A 21,577-nucleotide genomic window follows, 5' to 3' on the forward strand; every position below is an offset into this window, starting at 1 on the left:
CAAATTCCTCCACCATCTTGGAGTAGGAGTCGAAGATCGAATATGATTTACATGAGCCAAAACCAGAGGGGAGAGCAAAACTTTATACAAGCTTGCAACGGCAACATCACCAAACAACAAACAAGATCATCCGAAATAAGGGCCTGGTCCTTCAGTCAGTTTATAATCTCAAGACCAGGCAATGGCTCAACATTATGAAGCATTAGTGAAAGTAGGTACCAGAGGGATCTATAATGTTGTCCCCAGCCAAACTGTCTGATTGCCTCAGAAAAAGATAACAGCATACCCGCATCATCAAGCACATCACCCACAAGGGACAACCCTTTAGATCAAATAAAATATAGGCGACGGGAGTCACTTGCATGGCTAAAGGATCTGTAAACATTTTCGACCAAGTGAAGCACTCCACACGCCCCACCCCCCCCCCAACACACACACACACATATGAATATATGTTATGTATACATATATTTTGTATATGAATATCGATCTAGGAACAAGCCCAAACTTATCCTCTGAAAACACCACATAATGCGGTTACAATGTCACTGACAAGACAGAAAACCATGAACATATAGCAGGGACTAGCTACTATGACATCTCCACCGACGTCACCAACACCCAACGGTGAATTTTATGACTTAAACTTATCAAACTACTTATTATTAACACGTATTCAAGCCTTTGAAAACTTTAACTACATTATCAAATTATCAAAAAGTAAAAGGTGTACCGAAATTCTTGTTCTGTAAAAAATATCACGATATTAAATCATCCATAGGAGAGATCAGAAAAATGAAAAATTGTACATGTTTGTGGCAAATCGCATGAAAGAAGAAATATTACGATGCATTTGTCGATAGACAGTAAGGTACTCCTTCAACGCAACTAGGTATCATTAGAATTCTCTATGAACCATTACTTACCAAATTCAAAATTGACCTTACCAAAGGGAAGGACTAAAATTACAAATAAATATTATCATCGAATACAATGTGCCAATAGTACATTAATAGTTGCCTTGTGTAATACTGTCATAACTGAATAATAACATCGATAAGAACCTTGTGACTGCCAACTCTTAAAGAAGTCAGCCTGATGAAGACAACGGTTTTGATCAATCTTCAAAAGAGTTCATAAATCCCCCTAGGAAGCCAGCACCATTGCATTGCCCACAAAGCATTTCCTTTTTCCCTCTGAAATAAAAAACCAGATCTCCATTCTCAGTAAACACACTTGATTAGCTTTGAGAGACATACAATTAACATTGCACAGTTTTGCTTGAGCCCAACACCCTTGGCAACAACAACAATAAAGTTGAAGACAGAACCTGGATACTTTTAAAAATCTCGTGAGGCAATGCGAATTATGAATTTAATCACAAGAGCCTCTGCATTTTTATATGGTAACTCACATGTGCATTACATAGCTCTTATCATGCCTAAGAGGTACATAATACATTTTGAAAATGTATGCATAAGCTATTTGTCATGAGATATATGGGAACGTCATAAGACACTTAATTGCAGACCACACTCCAAAGTTTTTTTAGGCTGCCTTCCAACAACTTTGCTTCAGAACTGACATGAACAAGCATTTCATTTGAGATATTCCAAGGTGTAGTGGTGAGGCATATAAGGCTGCCCGCTCGCTGCTTATTAAAAGTAGAAGATAATCCTGTGCTGTGACTTTGAAGGCTGCTTCTATAGGAATGGACACCTCTTCTCTTTTAATCTTGTGAAATTTTACAACACTTCACTGATATATTAATGAAAATGTTGCCAATGTTTCTATTGAACATCGAAAAGAAAAGAAACCCTTCATTCCGTGTATATTGGATTCCTTCTTTGTCAAAGAACACCATAGATCCAGTAAGTATGACGAGACTGCATGGACCCCCCTTAACTATAAGTATCTGATTTTGCAAATTATAAATAAGTTGCTTGTCTATGCATACATAGCTAGGGCTAATTCAGCAAATAGCCCTAAGTCCATTTGTGCTATCTGAGCTCTAGAGCCTCAGATATAGGGCTTTTAGTGTACACTTCCCTTAGTCAACTTTGTTTCCAACCAGAAAAGATGGTTGGAGTTTGTACAAAGTTATGGCTTTTACATTCAACACAAGGGGAAGGAAAACATAGTGGTTGATGGACAATGGATTTGGGTAGCCAAGGCAGAGTCGTTTCAGAGGTATCTAGAGGTTGGATTTACCTCACAAAGAGGAATAGCACTCCTCTTCCGAGCCCTTCACGACACTCACAATATGAGCCACCCCCAACTATGGCTTGCTATGGTACAAAAACGAGATCTTTCTTAGCCCTACATCATCCTTCAAAGAATAGGTATTACAGGAGTCCCACCATTCATCACCTAGGGCAGATCATTTTGGGTTGAACAAATAGCTACAAAAGGTCAAGCACACCTTGTGGTGGAAAGGCGAAATGAAGATAGTATGAAATATGTCAAGATGTATACAATTTTTGGGAATATTTTTAGGAGGTGCCTTTTAGTTGCCATTTTGATATAATGCTGCCGTTTCAAATGTGACACTGTTCAAGATCTGGTGCTATCATCAAGCAAATGATCACTACTAGGTGCACAACTACTAGACGTTCATGAAGCACCAATGTCAACTCTCCCTCATCGTCATCTCCATTCTTAATGTGCATGCTGCCATGTGAAGGATACAAGAGGTAGCATGCACATGACCTGCCATATGAGGTCTACCGACAAACCTTGTAAGATCTACTGATAACAACTACCATAGCTCAATGAGCTGGCAAGGCATTATCATTGTCCCTCTTCTTGATTGAGGCATATCAGGATTCAGTAGCACATACTATTAAGCACCTAACTAGTTGCTACTGTCTTTCTACTTCCAGGCAGTGAGACCAACAAGCGCTCCACACTGTCTACAATTCTCAATCAAAAAAGCCTCCAAAATGTCCATGGAAAAAGATGCTATCCTCCCCCTAAATGTTGAAGTATGTGACAGCCTGCAGGAAGGAGCAAAAGATGAGGGCCCTTCAACACTTGCGGAGCAGTACTTTGATTTGTTGCCCGCTTGAAGGTCTGGTTTCTCTGCTTTTGATTCAAAAAGGCTGCTGTCTGATTGGAACATCATTTTTCAATATTGAACCACTTAATAGTTGCTGTCTGCATACATCAACATTTATCTGCCGCTGAATCTAGAGGCATTACATGAGCAAGCTGGGCACATGGCCAGTTAGGTGTTGCATATACTATGTGACTTGACCAGCTCTTACGTATCCTTCAATATGCATTTAAAACTGTGCGCAAGGAGTACAAGGATGGACTTCTTCTAACAATCCAACAGCTTTACCTACATAATATGGGTCCAGATGGCGTTCTTCAGAAAATCCAGTAGCTCTGCTTGTATAATACAGGTTTCAGCATTTTAATACCCGAGCATCAGAATCTCCCCTGCTGCCCATATCTTTGGGTGTGATCATAATTATATATTTGCTGCACTCATACAGGCCATCATAGTGTTCCTCATGGAGACCGACATGGTGCCCAATACAACCAACCAAATCTACAAGCATAATTGGATAAGTGCAGGTCAGGACTGTCAGAGTATAACAATACAGCGGAAGCCTAACCCCAAAGTTAGTGTTATGTAGCCCAGGAACTCACACAATGGTATACTTGGAACCCAAAACTTCTTTTCCATAGTGTGTACTTAGCATAGATGTACAGCAAGTAATAATGCATAGGAGAGATGTAGAACCAACAAAACTAAAATTTCCGTCCAAGATGGATACAATACAAAATCAATGTCCAGTGTTGATATCACCCTCTAGTAGCAGTGTACTATCTCAACGTGAAACCCTATACATAAACAAAATTTTGTCGTCCTATCCATGGCACTCCCAAAACTCTTGGTCTGCGTGCTCCCTATGAGCATATGTGGGCCTCATCACCGTGCCCCACAAAAACCCACATCCACCTTGACAGCCACAAGTAAAGCAGTGTTTGTCCTGGAATCTTGACCTCCTTGCTGCTACTAAACGCAGCCCACGGTGAGGCACAAGATCCCCCTTTGATCTGTCTTCCTTACTGCCCTCATAGACACCCAAGGGTGAAGAAGACTCTGTGAGCTCTTTGTCTGCTACAGTCTGCCACCTTCTTTGCTCCTGGATAGGTCCTTTAGGCTGGCTGGCTGCCAGCTGCTCCAATCTGCTCTTCAAATGGATGTATAATGAGCCAAGGATGCTCTCCTTTTAGAGGCCCCCAATGGACCCTACACGAGCCGACTTGGAGCCCTAACTGGCCAACCCAGACTGGCCCTACCCACCCGGCTTGCTGGTTTGTGGGGCCTGATTTCGTTGGCTGACCTTGACCAGCCTTTTCTGACCCACCTGAAGACATGTCATGCAGTCATTGGCCCAGACACATCCAGCCCTAATTGAGTAGTTTACCAGGCTCCCTTCCTGTCCAAACATGCCGACCTGCAATATACACTCTAATTTCAGCATCTCGCCTGTGTTCTGAGGCTGCTCTTGCCACATGCCATGCCATGCGGCTTGCTGTGTGTTGACCTGTTCCAGGGCCTTTTCTGGCCTATGCCATTACCAATCTTCACTCCAAACAGGCGCCCACATGTCTCTGGTATTCTGCCTGCATGCTGGCCCTGTTCCATCTCAGAAACCTTTGTTCCAGCTCCGTACCATGCTCTGCAAGCACTTGTACAAAAGGCGGCTGACATCCATACAGTCCCTTGATTGTTGCAGGCTCCAATCGACTTTACCCAAGTCTCCAGACCTGTGCCAAACTGCTCCGCACTGCTCTAGATAATTGCACCTCTGTTCAGCTCCCTTCTATCCATTGGATCTGCTCTAGGCATATGCCACACAGACTCCAAAGCCATCCAGGTAAATGGGTGCTGCCCACATGGCAGCCTATGTGCGGCCCATGAGGCAAACTCATTTCCCTTGTTTTCTATGGGTGATTGCTGCCCACATGGCGGCCAATGTGCTGCCCATGTGGCAGCCCCATCCTACCCTGGTCCACCTCCCCCATGCTCTCCTCATATCTGGACTTGGCGTCCTTCAGTCGTGCAACCAGTGGCTTCTATTCCTCCAGGTCCAGCTCTCCACATAAGAAGCATCCTTGAACATAGGTCCAATCCAAACAGAACTTCAAAATACCTGGACCATGAGCTCTCGATGACCTCCCAAACAAGTACCTCTTTGGCTTCAGCACATTCTACCCTCTTGTAAGTGTCTGTGTCTCTACCACTGAGGCTTCAACAAGTTCACCATCTTCACCTTCTAGTACCCTACTTCCGAGCTTCGGAGAAGCACCAAGAATTTCCCTTCCGACTTCCAGGACAACATACACCTTCCAATCTCTCAACACCTCAGAAATGCAAAGCACAAAATCTGGCCAAAACAAATTATTAAGGCTCCAATTACTATATAGGGAATGTACATACTAGATGATCCACTTGCTTGCTTGTTTGCTTGCTTTGAAGCAAACCATGCACCTCATGGAGGCACAATCAGCCACACTATGTAACTGTGTAATGCCCCCTTCAGTGTCAGATCTCTTTTCTATCCAAGCACTCCAATATTGTCCTTCACCTTCACAAAGGTTTATGACCCATCTTCTGACCACCTCCCAATATCAGACATTAAGTATGTTACATTGGGGTTTTCAAGCCTTACCTCAGTAACACATGGAGATGTCACCAAGAAAAGCTCTCCAATTACCACATGTATTCTTTATCTCCTCTACATCCTGATTGGAGCCTTTCTTCTTGTTCTGATCCGCCTTGTCCTTTCTACAGTTCTTTACAAAATGTCCTGGCATATCACAGTAGAAGCACTTCTTCTGTTCTTCTTATTCTCATCATCAAGAGTATCCCCCTCCTCCTCAGATTTGACATCCTTCTTTCTTGGGCTTGCCATTCTTAAGATTGCCGTTGCCTTTATTCTTGTCCTCAACAATAAAGGCCTTGTCACACTTAGATCCTTCGCACTTCAGTTTTTGAGCTTCCTCCAATAGTAACAATGGCATTAGTTCTTCAAACGTCACCGGCACCACCTTGCAATCATCGTCGTAACAGAACTTTTGTAGCTCATCGGAAGCATGGTCAACAAAAGCATAGCCATCCTTGTCACATCCATTGCTTGACCTGATGTTGAGAGTTTGTCCCTAATTACCTTAATTTTAGTTACGTCGTCCTGTACCATATCCCCTTCCTACGTGCTCATGCCGTATACAGTATAACTGTCGAGAATCCTCGAGTCATTGTTCCCCTTGTGCATATTCTCCAATATGGTCCACATGGCAAAGAAAGTGTCCACCAACTAGATATGAGATAGCACCAAATTTGCAGTGGTGCCCATGATTATGGCAGGGTCTCCACATCACACATCACCCAATCCTTCACAGCTATCTACTGAATCCGCAAGCACTGTCAACGCAACCGCCGTGTTATAGCTAGAGTCACCGTGGGTTGAGGCATCAACTCCACCCTTGTAGTGATATCCCATGTCAATCTCACCACCAAATCACTAGAGGCCTTTATCTTCCACAGAGGGTAATTTGACCAATCCAATTTACCCATTTTCCAAAATTTAGAATCAAATAGCTTACGGCCTTGACAATGAGCTGAAAGAGATAGTGATAGAAAGTCATACACTTGAAGCAAGACAGCTGAAAAGAGTGAGAGCAATGCAAAACGTGTGATAGAATGAGATAGAAACAACAAACAAGGATGAGGTTTTGTCTAATTGACAAAACCTTATCCTCAGCACTAACTGTAGTTAGGGATCCTAACCGTGGTTAGGGGGGGAAACCTCTAATGAGGGAAAAGTACCCCTAACCCACTTATTGACATTACATTGGTCACTGCCTAGAATATGGCAATAATTCTAACACCCCCCTGCAATGCCAATGTGATGATGTACAAGGAAATGATCAATCACCAAAAGGAGATAAGTTCAGGGCACTGCGAAATGCCTCAAACTTCTCACGTGGAAGTGCTTTGGTGAATATGTCTGCAACATTTCCATGTGTTGACACATAGATCATATTGATCTCCCCTACATGCAACTTCTCTCTAACATAGTGATAGTGAACCTCAATGTGCTTCGTGCGAGCATGAAATACAAGATTCTTGGCCACTGCTATAGCACTCTGACTATTAGTGAGAATGGGAGAAGGACCCTCCAATAAGAGATGAAGATCAGCAAATAAACGTCGCAGCCAAACACACTCAACCGATGAACATTCCAATCAAAATGTGCAGCCATAGTAATAACTGATCTGATAGTGGTCATCTTGGAAGTAGGAGCAAATGTTTCCTGAGCATAGCCTTTTGCAACTAGTCGTGCCTAGTGGTCATCTTGGAAGTAGGAGCAAATGTTTCCTCATAATCTATGCCCTTCTTCTAAGCATAGCCTTTTGCAACTAGCCGTGCCTTGTACCTGTCAATGGACCCATCTAGCCTTCTCTTGACTTTGAAAACATATGGTACCTATGGCATTCTTTCTTGGTGGCAAATCCACAAGATTCCATGTCTGGTTTTTATCAACAGAGTACAACTCATCTTGCATGGCATTCATCCAATACACATTTCCTTTGGCCTCTTCAAAAGTATCAAGCTCTTCCTCATCAAGAAGAGTACCTGCAAAAGCTAATTCAACAAAATGAGCCCCCCCTTTGTGTCTTGCTGCACTACGAGTTCTACCAGACAAAAGAGCATCAAGTCTACTCTCCCTGAGAGTTTGGAGCAGCCAATTGAGAACAGTTTTGGTTGCGTGTATTTCTGAAATCTCTTGCCTAACAACATCTTCCAGTGCCTGTGGAGAAACTAAATCAGCCGGTGGCTGAGTCGGGGCATGTCGAACAAGAGGAGCTTGTTGTAAATGCCGATTTTCAGCAAAGATTTCAGATGCAGAACCCAAAGCAATGGGTACTAATCGCTCAAAAACATCATCTGATGTGGAAGAAGCTAGCATATTAAATTCAGTATGTGTATGTGCTGAATTTTCTTAAAAGATTACATCTCTGCTGACAAAAATCTTGCGTGTTGCAGGATTGTAGAGACGGTAACCTTTGCTCTCTGCACTATACCCAACCAATATGCATTTACGTGCCTTGTCTGACAGCTTATGTCGAAACTCAGCAGGCACATGGGCATATGCAACACATCCAAAAGACACGGAAATATTCCACTAAAGGCTTGCTAAACTCCATAGGGAGTCTTTGTCTTCAAAGTCTTAGTGGGAGCCCGATTCAAAACATAGTTGGCACACATGAGACCCTCAAGCCAAAACCTGGGAGGCAACTTTTTGCTTGTGAGCATGCACCTATCCATCTCCATAAGAGTTCTATTCTTCCGCTCAGCTTTGCCACTTTGCTAAGGGGTCAACCTCAGTGTAAGTTGATGTCTGATGCCTTTCTCATTCAAATAAGCCTCCAATTCATGAGACATATACTCCCCCCCTCTATCCGTGCGTAGTGTCTGCACCTTAAGTCCTGTTTCATTCTCAACCTTTACCACAAAGTGTCGAAAATGCCTAAACACATCTGATTTTTTCTTTAAACCATTGTAGTTTGAGTAAATGTGAACAAATAAAGATAACCACCCAATGCAGAGTCCTCATGGGACCGCAAACATCACTATGAATGAGCTGTAATTTTCGAACAGCTCTTATTGCACCATCCTTTTTTAAGGGGAACTTGTGCATCTTCTCTAGCATGCACCCTTCACAGGCATGAGGGGGAGGTGACTCCAAGGGAGGAAAAGCATCAACCATAGCATGTTTCTGAAGTGTCATCAAGTTGCTATATATGGCATGTCATAACTCTGCATTCTGCAAAGCAACAGTGGGAGTACAAACTGCAAGTGCTTGATCTGGTCTTTTCTCAAAAACATCAAGCTGAAAAAGACCTTGAAACAATGTGCCAGATAGTCTCAAGGCATAATCATCTTCTCTGTCTCGAACTGCACACTTGTCATCCTCAAAGACAACCTCAAATCCTCTTTTATTGAGGACACTGAAAGCAAATTTTTCTTGATTATAGACACATAAAGCACATCATGAATTCTGAAATTTGTGCCATCTATGGCTATAAGCACAATCTCATCAATACCACAAACTGAATAAGAAGAATCATTTGCACAAGACACCCTTTTCCAGCGGGTGATGGATGCAAAGAATCAAACAAACACTTCTGGAAGTGATATGTTTGGTGGCACCACTATCAAAATACCAATTATTCAATGTCTCATTGACATTGAAAGTGCATGCATCCTTAATAGGGTTATAACTACAAGTCAAAAAAGCATAAGAGTCATCCTCAGATGTGGCTGTAGTATCCGGAGCAGCCACCTGAAAATCAGAAATGCAAGTCAAAAAGGCAATATTCTTCCACTAAGTTGGCTGAAGCATCACCACCATCATGTGCATGAGGAGCTGAATGTGAGATGGCCATGCTTGAAGCTAGAGGATGGGGCCCATTTCGAACCCCTCACTAAGAGAGCTTCTAGATCATTCCTTGTAGAGTCCTAAGGAGGACCTTTTCCTGGCATATGCCATGACCAATCTTTGCTCCAAACAGGCACCCACATGCCTCTGGTATTCTGCCTGCATGTTGTCCCTCTTCCAGCTCAGAAACCTTTGTTCGAGGTTAGTACCATGCTCTGCAAGCACCCGTACAGAAAGCAGCTGACATCCATACAGTCCCTGATTGATGCCAAGCTCCAATAGATCTTGTCCAAGGCTCCAGACCTGCACCCAACTGCTCCGAACTGCTCCAAATGATTGTGCCTCTGTTCAGCTCCCTTAATCCATTGGATCTGCTCCAAACATATGCCACACAGACTCCAAAATCATCCAGGTAAGCTTCTGTCGTGCTGCCCACATGGCAGCCTATGTGCTGCCCATGGGCCAGCCCCATTTTCATTGTTTTCTGTAACCCACATGGCAGCTAATGTGCTGCCCATGTGGCAGCGCCATCCTACCCTGGTCCACCTCCCACATGCTCTCCTCATATAGGGGCTCACAACTTGGGAGGTGACCATCTAATTTCCAACAAGGATGCAAGGATGAGGAATAACCTATGAGATTAGAGCTGGAATGGATGAGGTTTAGATCCCATGGACAAAGCTAATCCAAGAAAGCAAGACTAATCCAAGAAAAGCAAGGGCTTTTAGAGAAGTAAGCTATTTAGGGCATGACATTTATTTGGACTCAAATGCGAAGAAAAGCATAAGCTAGGTGTATAAATACAAAGGGCCCACTTCATGGGTGTCTTGGGAGAAGTGTTGGTATTGTAGGGGTCACTTCCCCACCTATGAGCCCCCAAATGAGGAGACATGGGGGGACATCAGCATAGGAGAGAGTCAAAGTGGACTGTCACAGGTACAGATTTGAGAAGATAAAAAGTCTGCAATGAGCAAGGCTGCTACAGCAGGTCCTGCAGACTACTGCAGAGCTGTTTGGAGGCTAAACGGAGGCGTGACAGAAGCCAAGAGCAGTTACATGGCTGCGGCATGTGCAGCAATTGGCTGGGGCTATTCATAGGCCTTGGAACTGGGCAGCAGCAGCCTGTAGGAGGTTGGTAGATCTTGTTGAACTGCACAGTAGCAGCAAGTACAGGTTGGTTTCATGCATAGTGGGCTGCTTCAGCACAAGGCCTGCGCTGGGACAGGGCAGACGACCAGAAAGCAGTTTATGGAAAGCTAGTGCCATTTATAGCCCTGGCCTCAGGTCGGCGGACTGGAGTAGCCAGTCAGGTGCACGACAGACAGGGCCAGCAGGGACAGGTAAAGGCGCAGCAGCAGTTGGCAAGTGGCAGGATGCCACATGGCCAAGTCTGCTGTCTGTAAATCTACCACAGACTGGGTCAGCCCAGCCTGTGGGCTCGTCGCCTGATGCCGGGGCATCCAGCCTCTATGTAAAGGCCCCTGGATGGGCAGTTCATCATTCAACAGAGCAGAGGAATCATCATTCAGGCAGTTCAGCATGCAGATTACCTTCCACGGTAAAGAGCAATACACTGCAGACAGTTTGCAGGACCTCAGGAATGGTTGCAGTTCCAGAAGCAAGCAGATCAGAGGTTGGTGGAGCACTCAACCTGCAGGTCTTCATCAGGAAGAGAAGTAGCAAGAAGTGTCCAGAATGGCATCATTACTCAGCCCACTGAAGCTCTAAGGAAGCACGCAGGCTGACAGTGATTGAAGGTGCCAGGAGGAGGTAGATGACAGTTTTGAGTGTCAGGGGTCCACATCTGAGCATTTTGTCCATTGTTTGGAACAATCTTTAATACATGATCTACGGTTCTCCTCTACTGGTGCACTGTCCAAACCTCTAAGTCTCTGTCTATCTCTCTGCATTCATTTCTATGCACATTAAGCAAAGGAATGAGATATGAGCTAGCACTGTGTGATTTCTGGGCAAACGTTTACACAATCTTCCGCTGTATGAGTGTTAGCTGTAAGCAAGCAACCACCACTTCTGTTTTCTATACATTGGTATCGCAAGCTGTTAGGTACATTTCCTAAACTACTACTGCAGATCACGGGAGTAGCACCACAGAGTATCCTCCCAGCCAAATCCTGTTGAAGCGTGAGAGCTCTCAGAGAGTCGAAATCCAAAAAAATCACACGTGAAGGTACATTCTTCTTCTCTCACTAACTCCAACAAGCCCCATCTCCCTATATGGATCTAGATGCCACATGTCATCATCATAGGGCCTTCCTAATGCATCTTTTCACCCCTCTCTTGGGATACTTTAATTTCCTTTGCCCCTAGGCACATTTCTTGCATTAGGCCCTTAGCCTTAGATCCACCTAGTCTGGTGCTATCAGCCCTCACCTAGGACCTTGACATTAATTCCCTCCTGATCATTTACATGAAGCGCAAACAGATATATTACAAACAGAGACCCTTTAAGGGAAATGTCGACTGATTCTTCCGAGGTCATGCTACCTCGGCTAGAGCGTAACACAAGCAGTCTGCTTTGAGCTCACGCTAGGGAGTGATTTTGACAAAATTTCCACAAGCCCAAATTCACGTCCTTTAACAGACCAGAAACGTATAAAAATGGATTCGAGGAACATCCCCACACTCTTTCTAACAAACTAAAACAAACCAATCAGTTTAAGCCTTTTACTGAGCACCCAGGATACTAAAAACCAGCGACTGCATCAGGCATTTCAGCAATAAGAATGGGCAATTAAAGGTATGCGAGCCCACCTGCAGAGCCAGCAAATTCCTCCAGCCTTAAATTGACCGCCAAAATGGTCCTCTGAATTGACACCACTACCTTTGCATTGTGAACACAAAACAGCTCCTGACACCCAGAAAAACAAACATTGAGAGCTCCCATTAATCAAGCTCCTTCACAACTTTGAGCTGCACTCCATAATTGAAGAATCATAGCAAATATAGAAGGCTTCACAATACCATTTCCATCACAATCTTTACATAAAATGCTTTGGATCGTGGGGGTCGATGGTGACTCTGCTGGTTCTGTGGCCTGAAAGGATATAAAGCAGATGTGAAATGATACCGAGCTGATTCCATTTGCAATTGTATAAAAGCTTTTAAAAAGAAGCCAGAGTCTACTTACCATTTAGAATTTCAAAAATAGCATTATGAAGAAATCAGTAATAATACTAACATATACCCTGACTCCTAGAAAGGAAGCTAGGAATGAAACTCATCAGAAAAAAGAACCACCACATCAAAGCATCCTTTTGTAGATGTAGTGTGGCAAGAGCAAGCTTCTCGTGGTCGGTCTTATCTTAATGGGCAAAATATAGCTCAAAATGGTGAATCCAATTGAGGATTTTATCCGCCTTTCTTGCTCCATCATACTTTGGGAATTCTATTCTCTCTCAGAGTTGGAATTTAGCTCTCTTTGAGGGGGTACTTAAATCGTCATCCCCAAAACTCAGCACTCTCTTAGTCCCAAATTTTGTCATAATGGACTGTTCAATCATATGGCTAAGCTGAGAAACCAGCTTATCAATGGGGGACTCCTCTCTCCCTCTCGCACTTGGATTATAATTCATGTGTATGGGATTTTGAGTTAAAGGTGTAAACTCAACGCCTTGCTCTTGGAGACTCGTTTCTCCCTTCATTTCTAAACGAAAACTCCCTATCAAGAGATTCTTGAAGGAGAGATGAAGGTAATTCTATACGTGGGTTATCAAACTCAATACATGTGTAACTCTCATCTACATTATCCTCTTCAGGAGGAGGTGATGGTGTTCTCTCCCTATCTCCTTCTAGTAGTGGAAGAAAATGGTTAAGTTCATTATTAAATATCCCTTCTCCTTCCATTCTTTCCTTTCAGTAATACAAGAGAGAAAATGACTTGCTGTAATTTCAGAAAAGGGGTTTATTTTACAGCAAAAGTCAGGTATTGTAGAGTTGGTGGTACTTATCCGACTCCCACTTCGCTTGTGTCGAAAAACCACTTCAAATGACCTCTTCTTCCTTCTCTTTTAGCCTTTCTTCCTTGTTTTTATGCTGTAAACTGGTACACTCCGTGTTGGAAATAGAGGATAGAATCACTCACACCTCACTTCCTCTCTAGCTCATACAACACTCAGAAAACTGAACGAGAGATAGGCCAAAACTCAGATATATTCCCCACAATGGTGGGCAACAAAAGCTCAAGAGAGAGCGTGTACAAACAGCCCAAGTGCTGTCTAAAAGATGCTGAGTCTCTTCCTCTCCCTATGCGCTTCCCTGTGTGCAAGGCTTGTTAGCGTAGGTGATGAGGAATGAGGGGGCAAGGGGGGGCTATTTACAGGAGGGGCTAGGCCCCTTGATTTGGCCGACCAAGGAGTCAGCTCCCTGCCCTAGAAATCGACCTGCCAGCCTACCAACCGACCTGACTGGTCGGCCTTTGCTGGCTGGTCAGGCCGGCTCAGGACTGAAGGGCCCATAAGCAAGGCTTATGGGCTGCTGTTGCAGCTGCCTAGTCTGCCCGTGCATAGGTCCAAGTGCGCCTTAAACAGCGCGCCATCTTGCTGCTGCTGTGTGGGCTGCCAAACAGGTCCGTCTTCTTTCCTTTTCTTCTTCCCTACCCACTATGGTCTCCTGCCCCCTTGTCCCCTCAAATTGGGGGCTCACAGGTGGGGCAGTGACCTTCTAACACCCCCTCTCAATGTCACAACTGTGGGCCAATCCCCATGCGTCGAATGAGGTGCTCCAACTGCTCCCTGGGAAGCGCCTTCATGAAGACACTTGAGATGTTGTCGTTGGTTGGGCAATATATCAACTCTATGACTTCTTCGTCGATGAGTTCCCGAACAAAGTGGTAGTGGACCTCGATGTGCTTCGTCCATGCGAGGAACACGAGGTTGTTGGCGATCGCTATGCAACTCTGGTTGTCGCACATAACTGCAGTCGCATCTTCTTGGACCACATTCATGTCCTCCAAGATCCACCTGAGCCACAATGCTTCACATGCTGCTGCACAGGCAGCCCTGTACTCCGTCTCTGTAGATGAAAGGGGGACAGTAGGTTGTTTCTTACTTAGCCATGACACGGCTCCTGATGAGAGTAAAAAACAATATCCAGAGGTCGATCTGCGGGTATCTATGTCACCTACCCAATCACTATCAGAGGAACCTCCCAACTCGATGCCTCTGGTATAAGTGATGCCGTAGGTGCTGGTACCCTTCAAGTACCTTAGCACCCTCATACCTCCGTCCCAATGAGCCTTCTTGGATGTGGCGGAGGATTGACAGAGCAATCCAACTGCGAAGAAAATGTCTAGTCGAGTATTGGTGAGGTAAAGAAAACTCCCCACCAAGCGTCGTTATAGTGATGAATCAACTGGCTGAGATGGATCATGCACACTCAGCTTCAGACCAGTTTCCATGGGAGTCATTGCAGCTTTGCAATTTTCCATCTCAAAGCGTTTGAGCAATTCCCTGCAATACTTCTCCTGTGAAATAAAGATATTGCTCTTTCCCTCTTTCACCTCAATCCCAAGAAAGTAGTGAAGTATGCCTAAGTCAGTCATCTCGAACTCCTCCTAAAGAAGTCTCTTGACCTGAGCAATCTTCTTCGTATGATCCCCAATAATGATGAGGTCATCCACATATAGAATCAATACCAGCCGCAAATCCCCCTCTGTGTCAAGATAGAGATTTGCCTCTGATGGACTCCGCAGAAGCTCGATCTTCTGGAAGAACACATCTATCTGCTGGTACCAAGCTCTGGGGGCCTGTTTCAGGCCTTCTTCAATTTGCAGACTTTTGATGGGGATCCTGGAATCTGAAACCCTGGTGACTGTGCCACATATACCTCCTCCTCCAATTTACCATTCAAAAATGCAGACTTGACGTCCATCTGAAAAATAGGTCAACTATGATGAGCAGTCAAGGCAATAACTATCCGAATAGTCACCATCCTCGCTGTGGGGGCAAAGGTCTCGTCAAAGTCAAGCCCTTCAAACTGTGCATAGCCTTTTACCACCAATCTTGCTTTGTATTTGTCCAAGCTCCCATCTGACTTGAACTTAAGCTTGTACACCCATTTAGTCCCGATGACCTTCCGCTTGGTTGGTTTGGGCACTAAATCCCAGGTGTCATTTTTCAAAATGACTTCCATTTCAGCTTTATGCTGATGTGTAGGCTGATTTGCATGTCGCTTTTGTTGCCCTTTCCCTTTGGCTTTGAATTTTGAAAGCATGGCATGCTCGCCAGCCCGTGTGGCCATGTTCTTCCATGTTAGCTCTTCCTGCAACAAGAGTCCTACCAACTCGTACAAAGAGAGAGGATTGGCAACCCCCCCTCAATGATAAAATTCAGCGGCGTATGAAAACTAAGATATGACTCAGAAAGAGAATTCAGAGTGGTGGTAATCATCTCCAAATCAGGAATGATCTCATCTAAATTCAGCAATTGTTCCCTCAAATCCTGAAGCTTGGTGAGGTGAGCATTCATGTTATCACCCTCATCCATATGTGTGTGAGATAGCTCTCTCTTCAGGAAAGAGACCCGGGCATCATTTCTGGCTACAAACATGCTCTCTCAAACATCCCAAGCTGCCTTCGAGGTCTTGCATGACCGAATGTGAGGAATGATAAACCTTTTGACAGAAAGGGAAATGATTGAAAGAGCTTGTACATCACGTGAATCCCACCTTTTATGTTCCTGTGTGGGAGCCACCAAGGCAGCAGCTGCTGCTCCTATCACTTATCCTGCACCTTGACCTCTACCCCTTCCTCCACCTTGTTGAGGAGGAGTGACAAGTGCAACCCCAGTTTCTGGCCTTCTCTCATCTCCATTGACATAATCCCATAGATGTTTGCCAACTAAGATGTTGCGAACCATAAAATTCCATAAGGAGTAGTTGGTGCCATCCAACTTATCTTCCTGTGTGACGACACCAAAAACCTCATTGGGATTGTTCTGAGCCATATCTGCCAGACAACTCAAAAAAATGTAACAAACCTGACAAGTGAAATCCCTTCATGGGATCAAAGATGCACAACCAAAGTCTGCTAAAAATCTGCCCAAAATGACAGCTTGCTGTCTCAGCCAGTCAAAATGCACTAGAATGCTCTGCAAATGCCCAAAATCTGCAAAATCTGTCTGCAAAAATTGGCAAATGTTTACAATGTGACTCAATTTGAGTCCAAAATTGCTTGCAAAACTCTCAAATTATCTGTCCACTGCCAAATTCCATCCAAAATGCAAAAGCCCCAAATTCTTACAAGAAATTGCACCTGAAAGAGGGCAAATTGACCGAAACCTCTAAATTTTGCAATTGTCTGCAAAAGCCCCAAATTTCTCTGCAAATGTCACCTGCAAAGGTACAGATACCTTGCAAAGGGTACGAACGCTTGCAAATGGTACACACCAGAGTGTACGCGAGAGGTGGATGAGGCAGCAAGAGCTGCTGATACAGAATGTACACAGTGCAGAGCTGTACGAAAATGTACGGCACAGTAATTGCAGGAGCTATACGGAAATATACGGACGGCGCTGCTTCCCAACGTGCTTGTATGGCTTGACGGGAGACGGCATACGGCAAGCTGATGGAAGACTGTACAGACGAACTGCAAGCTGCAATGGTACGAGCACTGACAGTACGGCTGTACGACGTCTGACAGTACGGATGTGTACGGCGTTGTACAGAAACTGCGGCTGTATGGGGGGATGGCTACAGGATTGCAAGGCTGAACAACAACTGCACTTGCAGGTTCAAAATTCCGTACAGCCGTACATGGGCTTGAGCTTCGACTCCATTATCAACCAAGGTTGGGTGTATATTCGCTGCCTAAGAAAACTAAATATTCCTCATATTCCTCCTTACTCTAGAAACATTTAAAGCACACTAATCACTGCATGTTTAATCAACCATATCTAATTTTAAAAGGTACAACAAACTCTCTGATTCCAGCATATACCTAGATGAATCCAGGAACATTCCCAAACTCATCCTCTAAAAACACAACATAGTGCAGTTTCAATCTCATGATAGTCACTCACAAGGTTGAAAACCATAAACTCCATCATGCATAGCAGGGACTAGCTACTATGACATCCTTAATCCCCACCGGCCCTCAAAAATAAATGGCTCTAGTGCAAAGTGTTCTTGCCTTTGCACAACAATACAAGCATGGGTGATGTAACCACCAGTTAAATGCATAAAAAGAAAAAGTGTATAGAATTCAAAGACACCACAAGCAGATGCCCTAAATACAATCTGTAGTTTAAGACGAAATTTTACCCTACAACATGCTTTCAATGTTTAATACATACCATCAATTCCATGCCCCGCTCCCGCTTAGAAATTAGTCTTTCTGTTCCAAACAAGGTACCACCATTGATATGATCTTTATTAGCCAAATGTGTAGCACTTGTAGAAAGATTCCTTGCCGTTACTCTATCTTCATACCCAATCTTTTGCCTACTCCTTTGTAAAGGAGCCCCTGACACAATAAAGGCACGTCAAAGGCTTCCCAAGCAGATCATAATAACATCAACAACCATAATCCATCAAAGAACTGCTAGAAATCAAATCCTATTTTTTTTTAACTATCTCAAATGGCCAACAAGATTCATCCTAATAAAGTAGACCATTATCCAAGACTTTGTCAGCAAACATTACTGGCAATAACAACCACCACCACCATTATTAGCTGAAAAAACTCTGCTGAACTAACTGAATACATGGTTTGTTTGCTTTTTTAAGAGAACCTCTATTCCAAACACCAAGCTAGGTCTAAAGGCCGGAAAAGGCACTGAAAAGCTTAAGGAGCACGCATCAACTTTTACCTAAAGCCGCAAATTTTAAAAATCAGGAGCATGAATGTGGCAATAAGAAGTAGACCCTCCAAAAAGCGTGCAAAACCTCTAGAACAGCCCCAAGATAGGATGCTGCCATTCCCTTCAGCTCCACACTCATCCCTTTCTTTTTTACAAGAGTCTTCCCTTCTTTTACACTCCCATTTTCCTTTATTGAGCAGCTTAATATCATGTATGACTTTGCTAAGTGCAGCCTCCTTCGCTTTGCTATGTTTGTTTGCAGTAACTGTCAGAGATTAAGGGTCAACTCCTGCTAAGTGCAGCCTCCTTCGCTTTGCTATGTTTGTTTGCAGTAACTGTCAGAGATTAAGGGTCAACTCCCCGTTTGTAATAAGGAGAGCACGAGGAAGTGATACCTGTACTGAAATAAGAGAAAGGGAAAAGGAATGAAGATGCTGCCATATGGACAGCATGCTGACATCCTTCTTAGGTTTGTTTGTACCGTCCACAGCTAAACGAGCAGTCCACATGGGACAGCCATGGAGCCGCTCTTCTTTGGGGCTGCTCATGGGCCTGGAGCGAGAGCACATGGCTGAGAAGGTCAGTAGACAGCCCTATGTGTGGGCTGCAGGACTTAGCAAAACACCCAGCCATAGGGGGTTATATAGGCCTCCAAGTGCTTGTCTAGTCTTATCAGCCAGCCAGCAGACCCAGTCGGTCAAATCTGCAGACTGGGTCAGCAGATCAAGGGGTTTGCTGCCCTATATAAAGCCCATGTTGGGGGAGCGCACAATCATTCTAGGACAGCCATCTGCAGGAGGTGTTCCAGCCCTCCAGAAGTGTACAGCAGACACTAGCAGGGTGTATCGGAGGCACCAGCAGCAACAGCAGCAGCAGCAGCCCTTAGCATGCATCAAGAGCTCATCCAGTGAGTAAATACTAACCTGTCTGCTGGCAGAAAGAGTGCTGGCTGGTACAGAGTCTTGGGGTCCTCCCTTAGCCGCTGAAGTCTCAACAGAGACATGCTGCAGAAGGAGAGAGTGACAACATATTAGGGCAACACCTTGTGGCCTCAGTTCAAGCACTAGAGGGCAGTACCCTGCTGTCCATGTAGTATGGTTTGTACATGCACCATTTTGAAATACATTTTGGGTCGTTTCTTGGAAATTTTATTCAGTTATTGGTTGCCTATGATGGCTTCAAAGATGCCATTACCCAACTTTGGGGACAATGGGAAGCTGGACGGGAGCAACTACCCAATCTAGAAGGTGAAGATAAGGAGCCACAAGGTGGCTAGAAAATTTGCAATGCTGCCATAGGGGATGAACTGAATGTTAGAAATGTCACTGCCCCACCTGTGAGCCCCCGATTGAAGGGGACAAGGGGGCAGGAGACTATAGGGGGATAAAGGGGCTGAGGGTACCTGGCTGTGTGGAGGACTGCGCCAGCAGCCTGCGTGGAAGATTGCGCCAGCACCATGCGGAGGCATACGGAGGAGTACCAGGACCAGCCAGCAGCAGCACAAAGGCGCATCATATGGGGCCTTACATAGGCCAAGAGGCTGGCCTAGAAACCGACCTAGGGGCGGCCATTTTGGCCCCTTTAGGGGTCAGTGTAGTAGGCTGCAGCCGACTGGCCTAGTCCGCCAGCCGACTGGCCTAGTCCGCCAGTTTGAGGGCACCAGGCCCTCCTATAAAAGGGCCTACACTCCTCCCTCATTTCTCATCACCTACACAGACAAGCCTCGCACAAGCAAGCGCGCAGGGGAGGTAGTAGACTCAGGATTTGGGACAGCATCTGTTGGCTGTTTTGTACGCTCATCTCTTGAGCTTTTGTCAGCCCACTGTTGTGGAAGAATATATCAGAGTTTTTGCTATCTCTCTCTCCGTCTCATTGAGTGTTGTTTGAGCTGCGATCAAGAATGTGAGGTGTGAGTGATTCTATCCTCTATTTCCAACATGGTATCAGAGCAGGGTTTCCAACTCTAGAATGGAGTACCCCAGCAAAAAGGCGACTCCAATCAACACTCAGGTTTGCGGCGTCGTCAAGTTCTCTACTGCAAATTCATTTTTCAGTTTGCTGTTCTATTACTACAAGGATGGAGGACAAGGATTCTACTGTTGCCTCTTTGGCCCCTTCTCTTCCTTCCTCCTCCTCCAGACTCAAGCGAAAGGAGTCCAAGTCCAAGGAGGAGCCAAAGACCGAATCAACAAACGTCACGACTGGTGCTCTCTTCATCATCACTGGGTACTGCTCCGCTTATGCAGTCAGTGAAGGAAAGGAAGGTTGGTACGTGGACAGTGGAGCTTCAGAGCACATGTCCAACAAGGAGTGGTTCAAAACCATGGAAGGTACACATCCCGATTCCAAGGTCACTGTGGGGGATAACCGGGCATGCCCTATGAAGGGTGTTGGTAGTATTCCATTCATCACGACTGCAAGAAACGAGGAGCTGATTTCTTGTACCGAACTTGTGCAAGAACCTTATGTCTGTCAGTCGGATGGACAAGCACAAAATGTCAGTCTTATTCGACAACGGTAAAGTCACCGTCACATCCAAGGCAAACGGAAAGGTGGTGGCTCAAGGAGTCAAGAAGCATGAACTATATCGGCTCAACGCTCTGTTGGTGCACGGGGACCATGGCAAATCCAAATTGTGGCATGAGTGGTTCGGTCACGTCAATTATGACACTCTCGCCGAGATGCAAAAGTCAAAGATGGTGGATGGACTTCCACCGATTGCAGGCAATGATCGTGTTTGCAAGGCTTGCTTGGAGGGCAAGCAACACAGGGACAAGTTCCCATAGGAGGCCTGAGTTGGTTCATGCCAAAATCTACTGTCACCACAATGTAGAAATCCTAAGTCAAAGTACAGTTGACCATTTATTTGATCATAATTAAAGAGTTTTCCATCTAGGTTAATTACGGTCAAAAGAGTTATTTTAATGGTTAAAGAATTGACTACAACAAAAGATACTTGACTCTGTTCAAGTAAGCCTGATTTCGGTCAGGGAGAATTGGTTTATTACCAAGAGGGTTAACTACGGTTAACCAGAGAACCACAGAGCTGACTACGGTCAGAGAGAGTTGACTTCGGTTAACGAGACTTGGCATGCACCAAGAGGGTTAACTATAATTAACCAAGATGTGCCAACTCCGGTTGGAGAGACTTGATTATAATTAAGGCGCCTCAACCGTTAGTCAAAGCCCCTTAATCATGATCAAGAGGATTAACCTCGATCAACCAGAGAAATATTTTATGTTGTGTGCACATGTGTTCAATGGGGACGCCCACCGTGACAAGGATTAGTCCACAAT

At 44.7% G+C, this 21,577-nt stretch overlaps 1 protein-coding gene across 1 annotated transcript in view; it reads right to left on the reverse strand.

Annotated features, from left to right (window-relative positions):
* Positions 1-820: 820 nt before the first annotated feature.
* Positions 821-21,577, reverse strand: part of LOC147884346 (DnaJ/Hsp40 cysteine-rich domain superfamily protein) — a 30,523-nt gene continuing 9,766 nt past the window's right edge. The window contains exons 2-5 of the mRNA XM_087398668.1: positions 17,774-17,943; positions 12,447-12,519; positions 12,237-12,333; positions 821-1,196 (exon numbers count right to left, since the gene is read on the reverse strand). Coding sequence (XP_087254794.1) covers positions 1,118-1,196; positions 12,237-12,333; positions 12,447-12,519; positions 17,774-17,943 — 419 coding nt within the window. The 3' untranslated portion in view covers positions 821-1,117. The remainder of the gene's footprint in view (positions 1,197-12,236; positions 12,334-12,446; positions 12,520-17,773; positions 17,944-21,577) is intronic.

This window comes from Dipteris shenzhenensis, chromosome 27 (genome assembly GCF_047967505.1).
Source record: "Dipteris shenzhenensis isolate YYH24624 ecotype China chromosome 27, Dip_SZ_1.0, whole genome shotgun sequence".
Lineage (NCBI taxonomy): Eukaryota > Viridiplantae > Streptophyta > Polypodiopsida > Gleicheniales > Dipteridaceae > Dipteris > Dipteris shenzhenensis.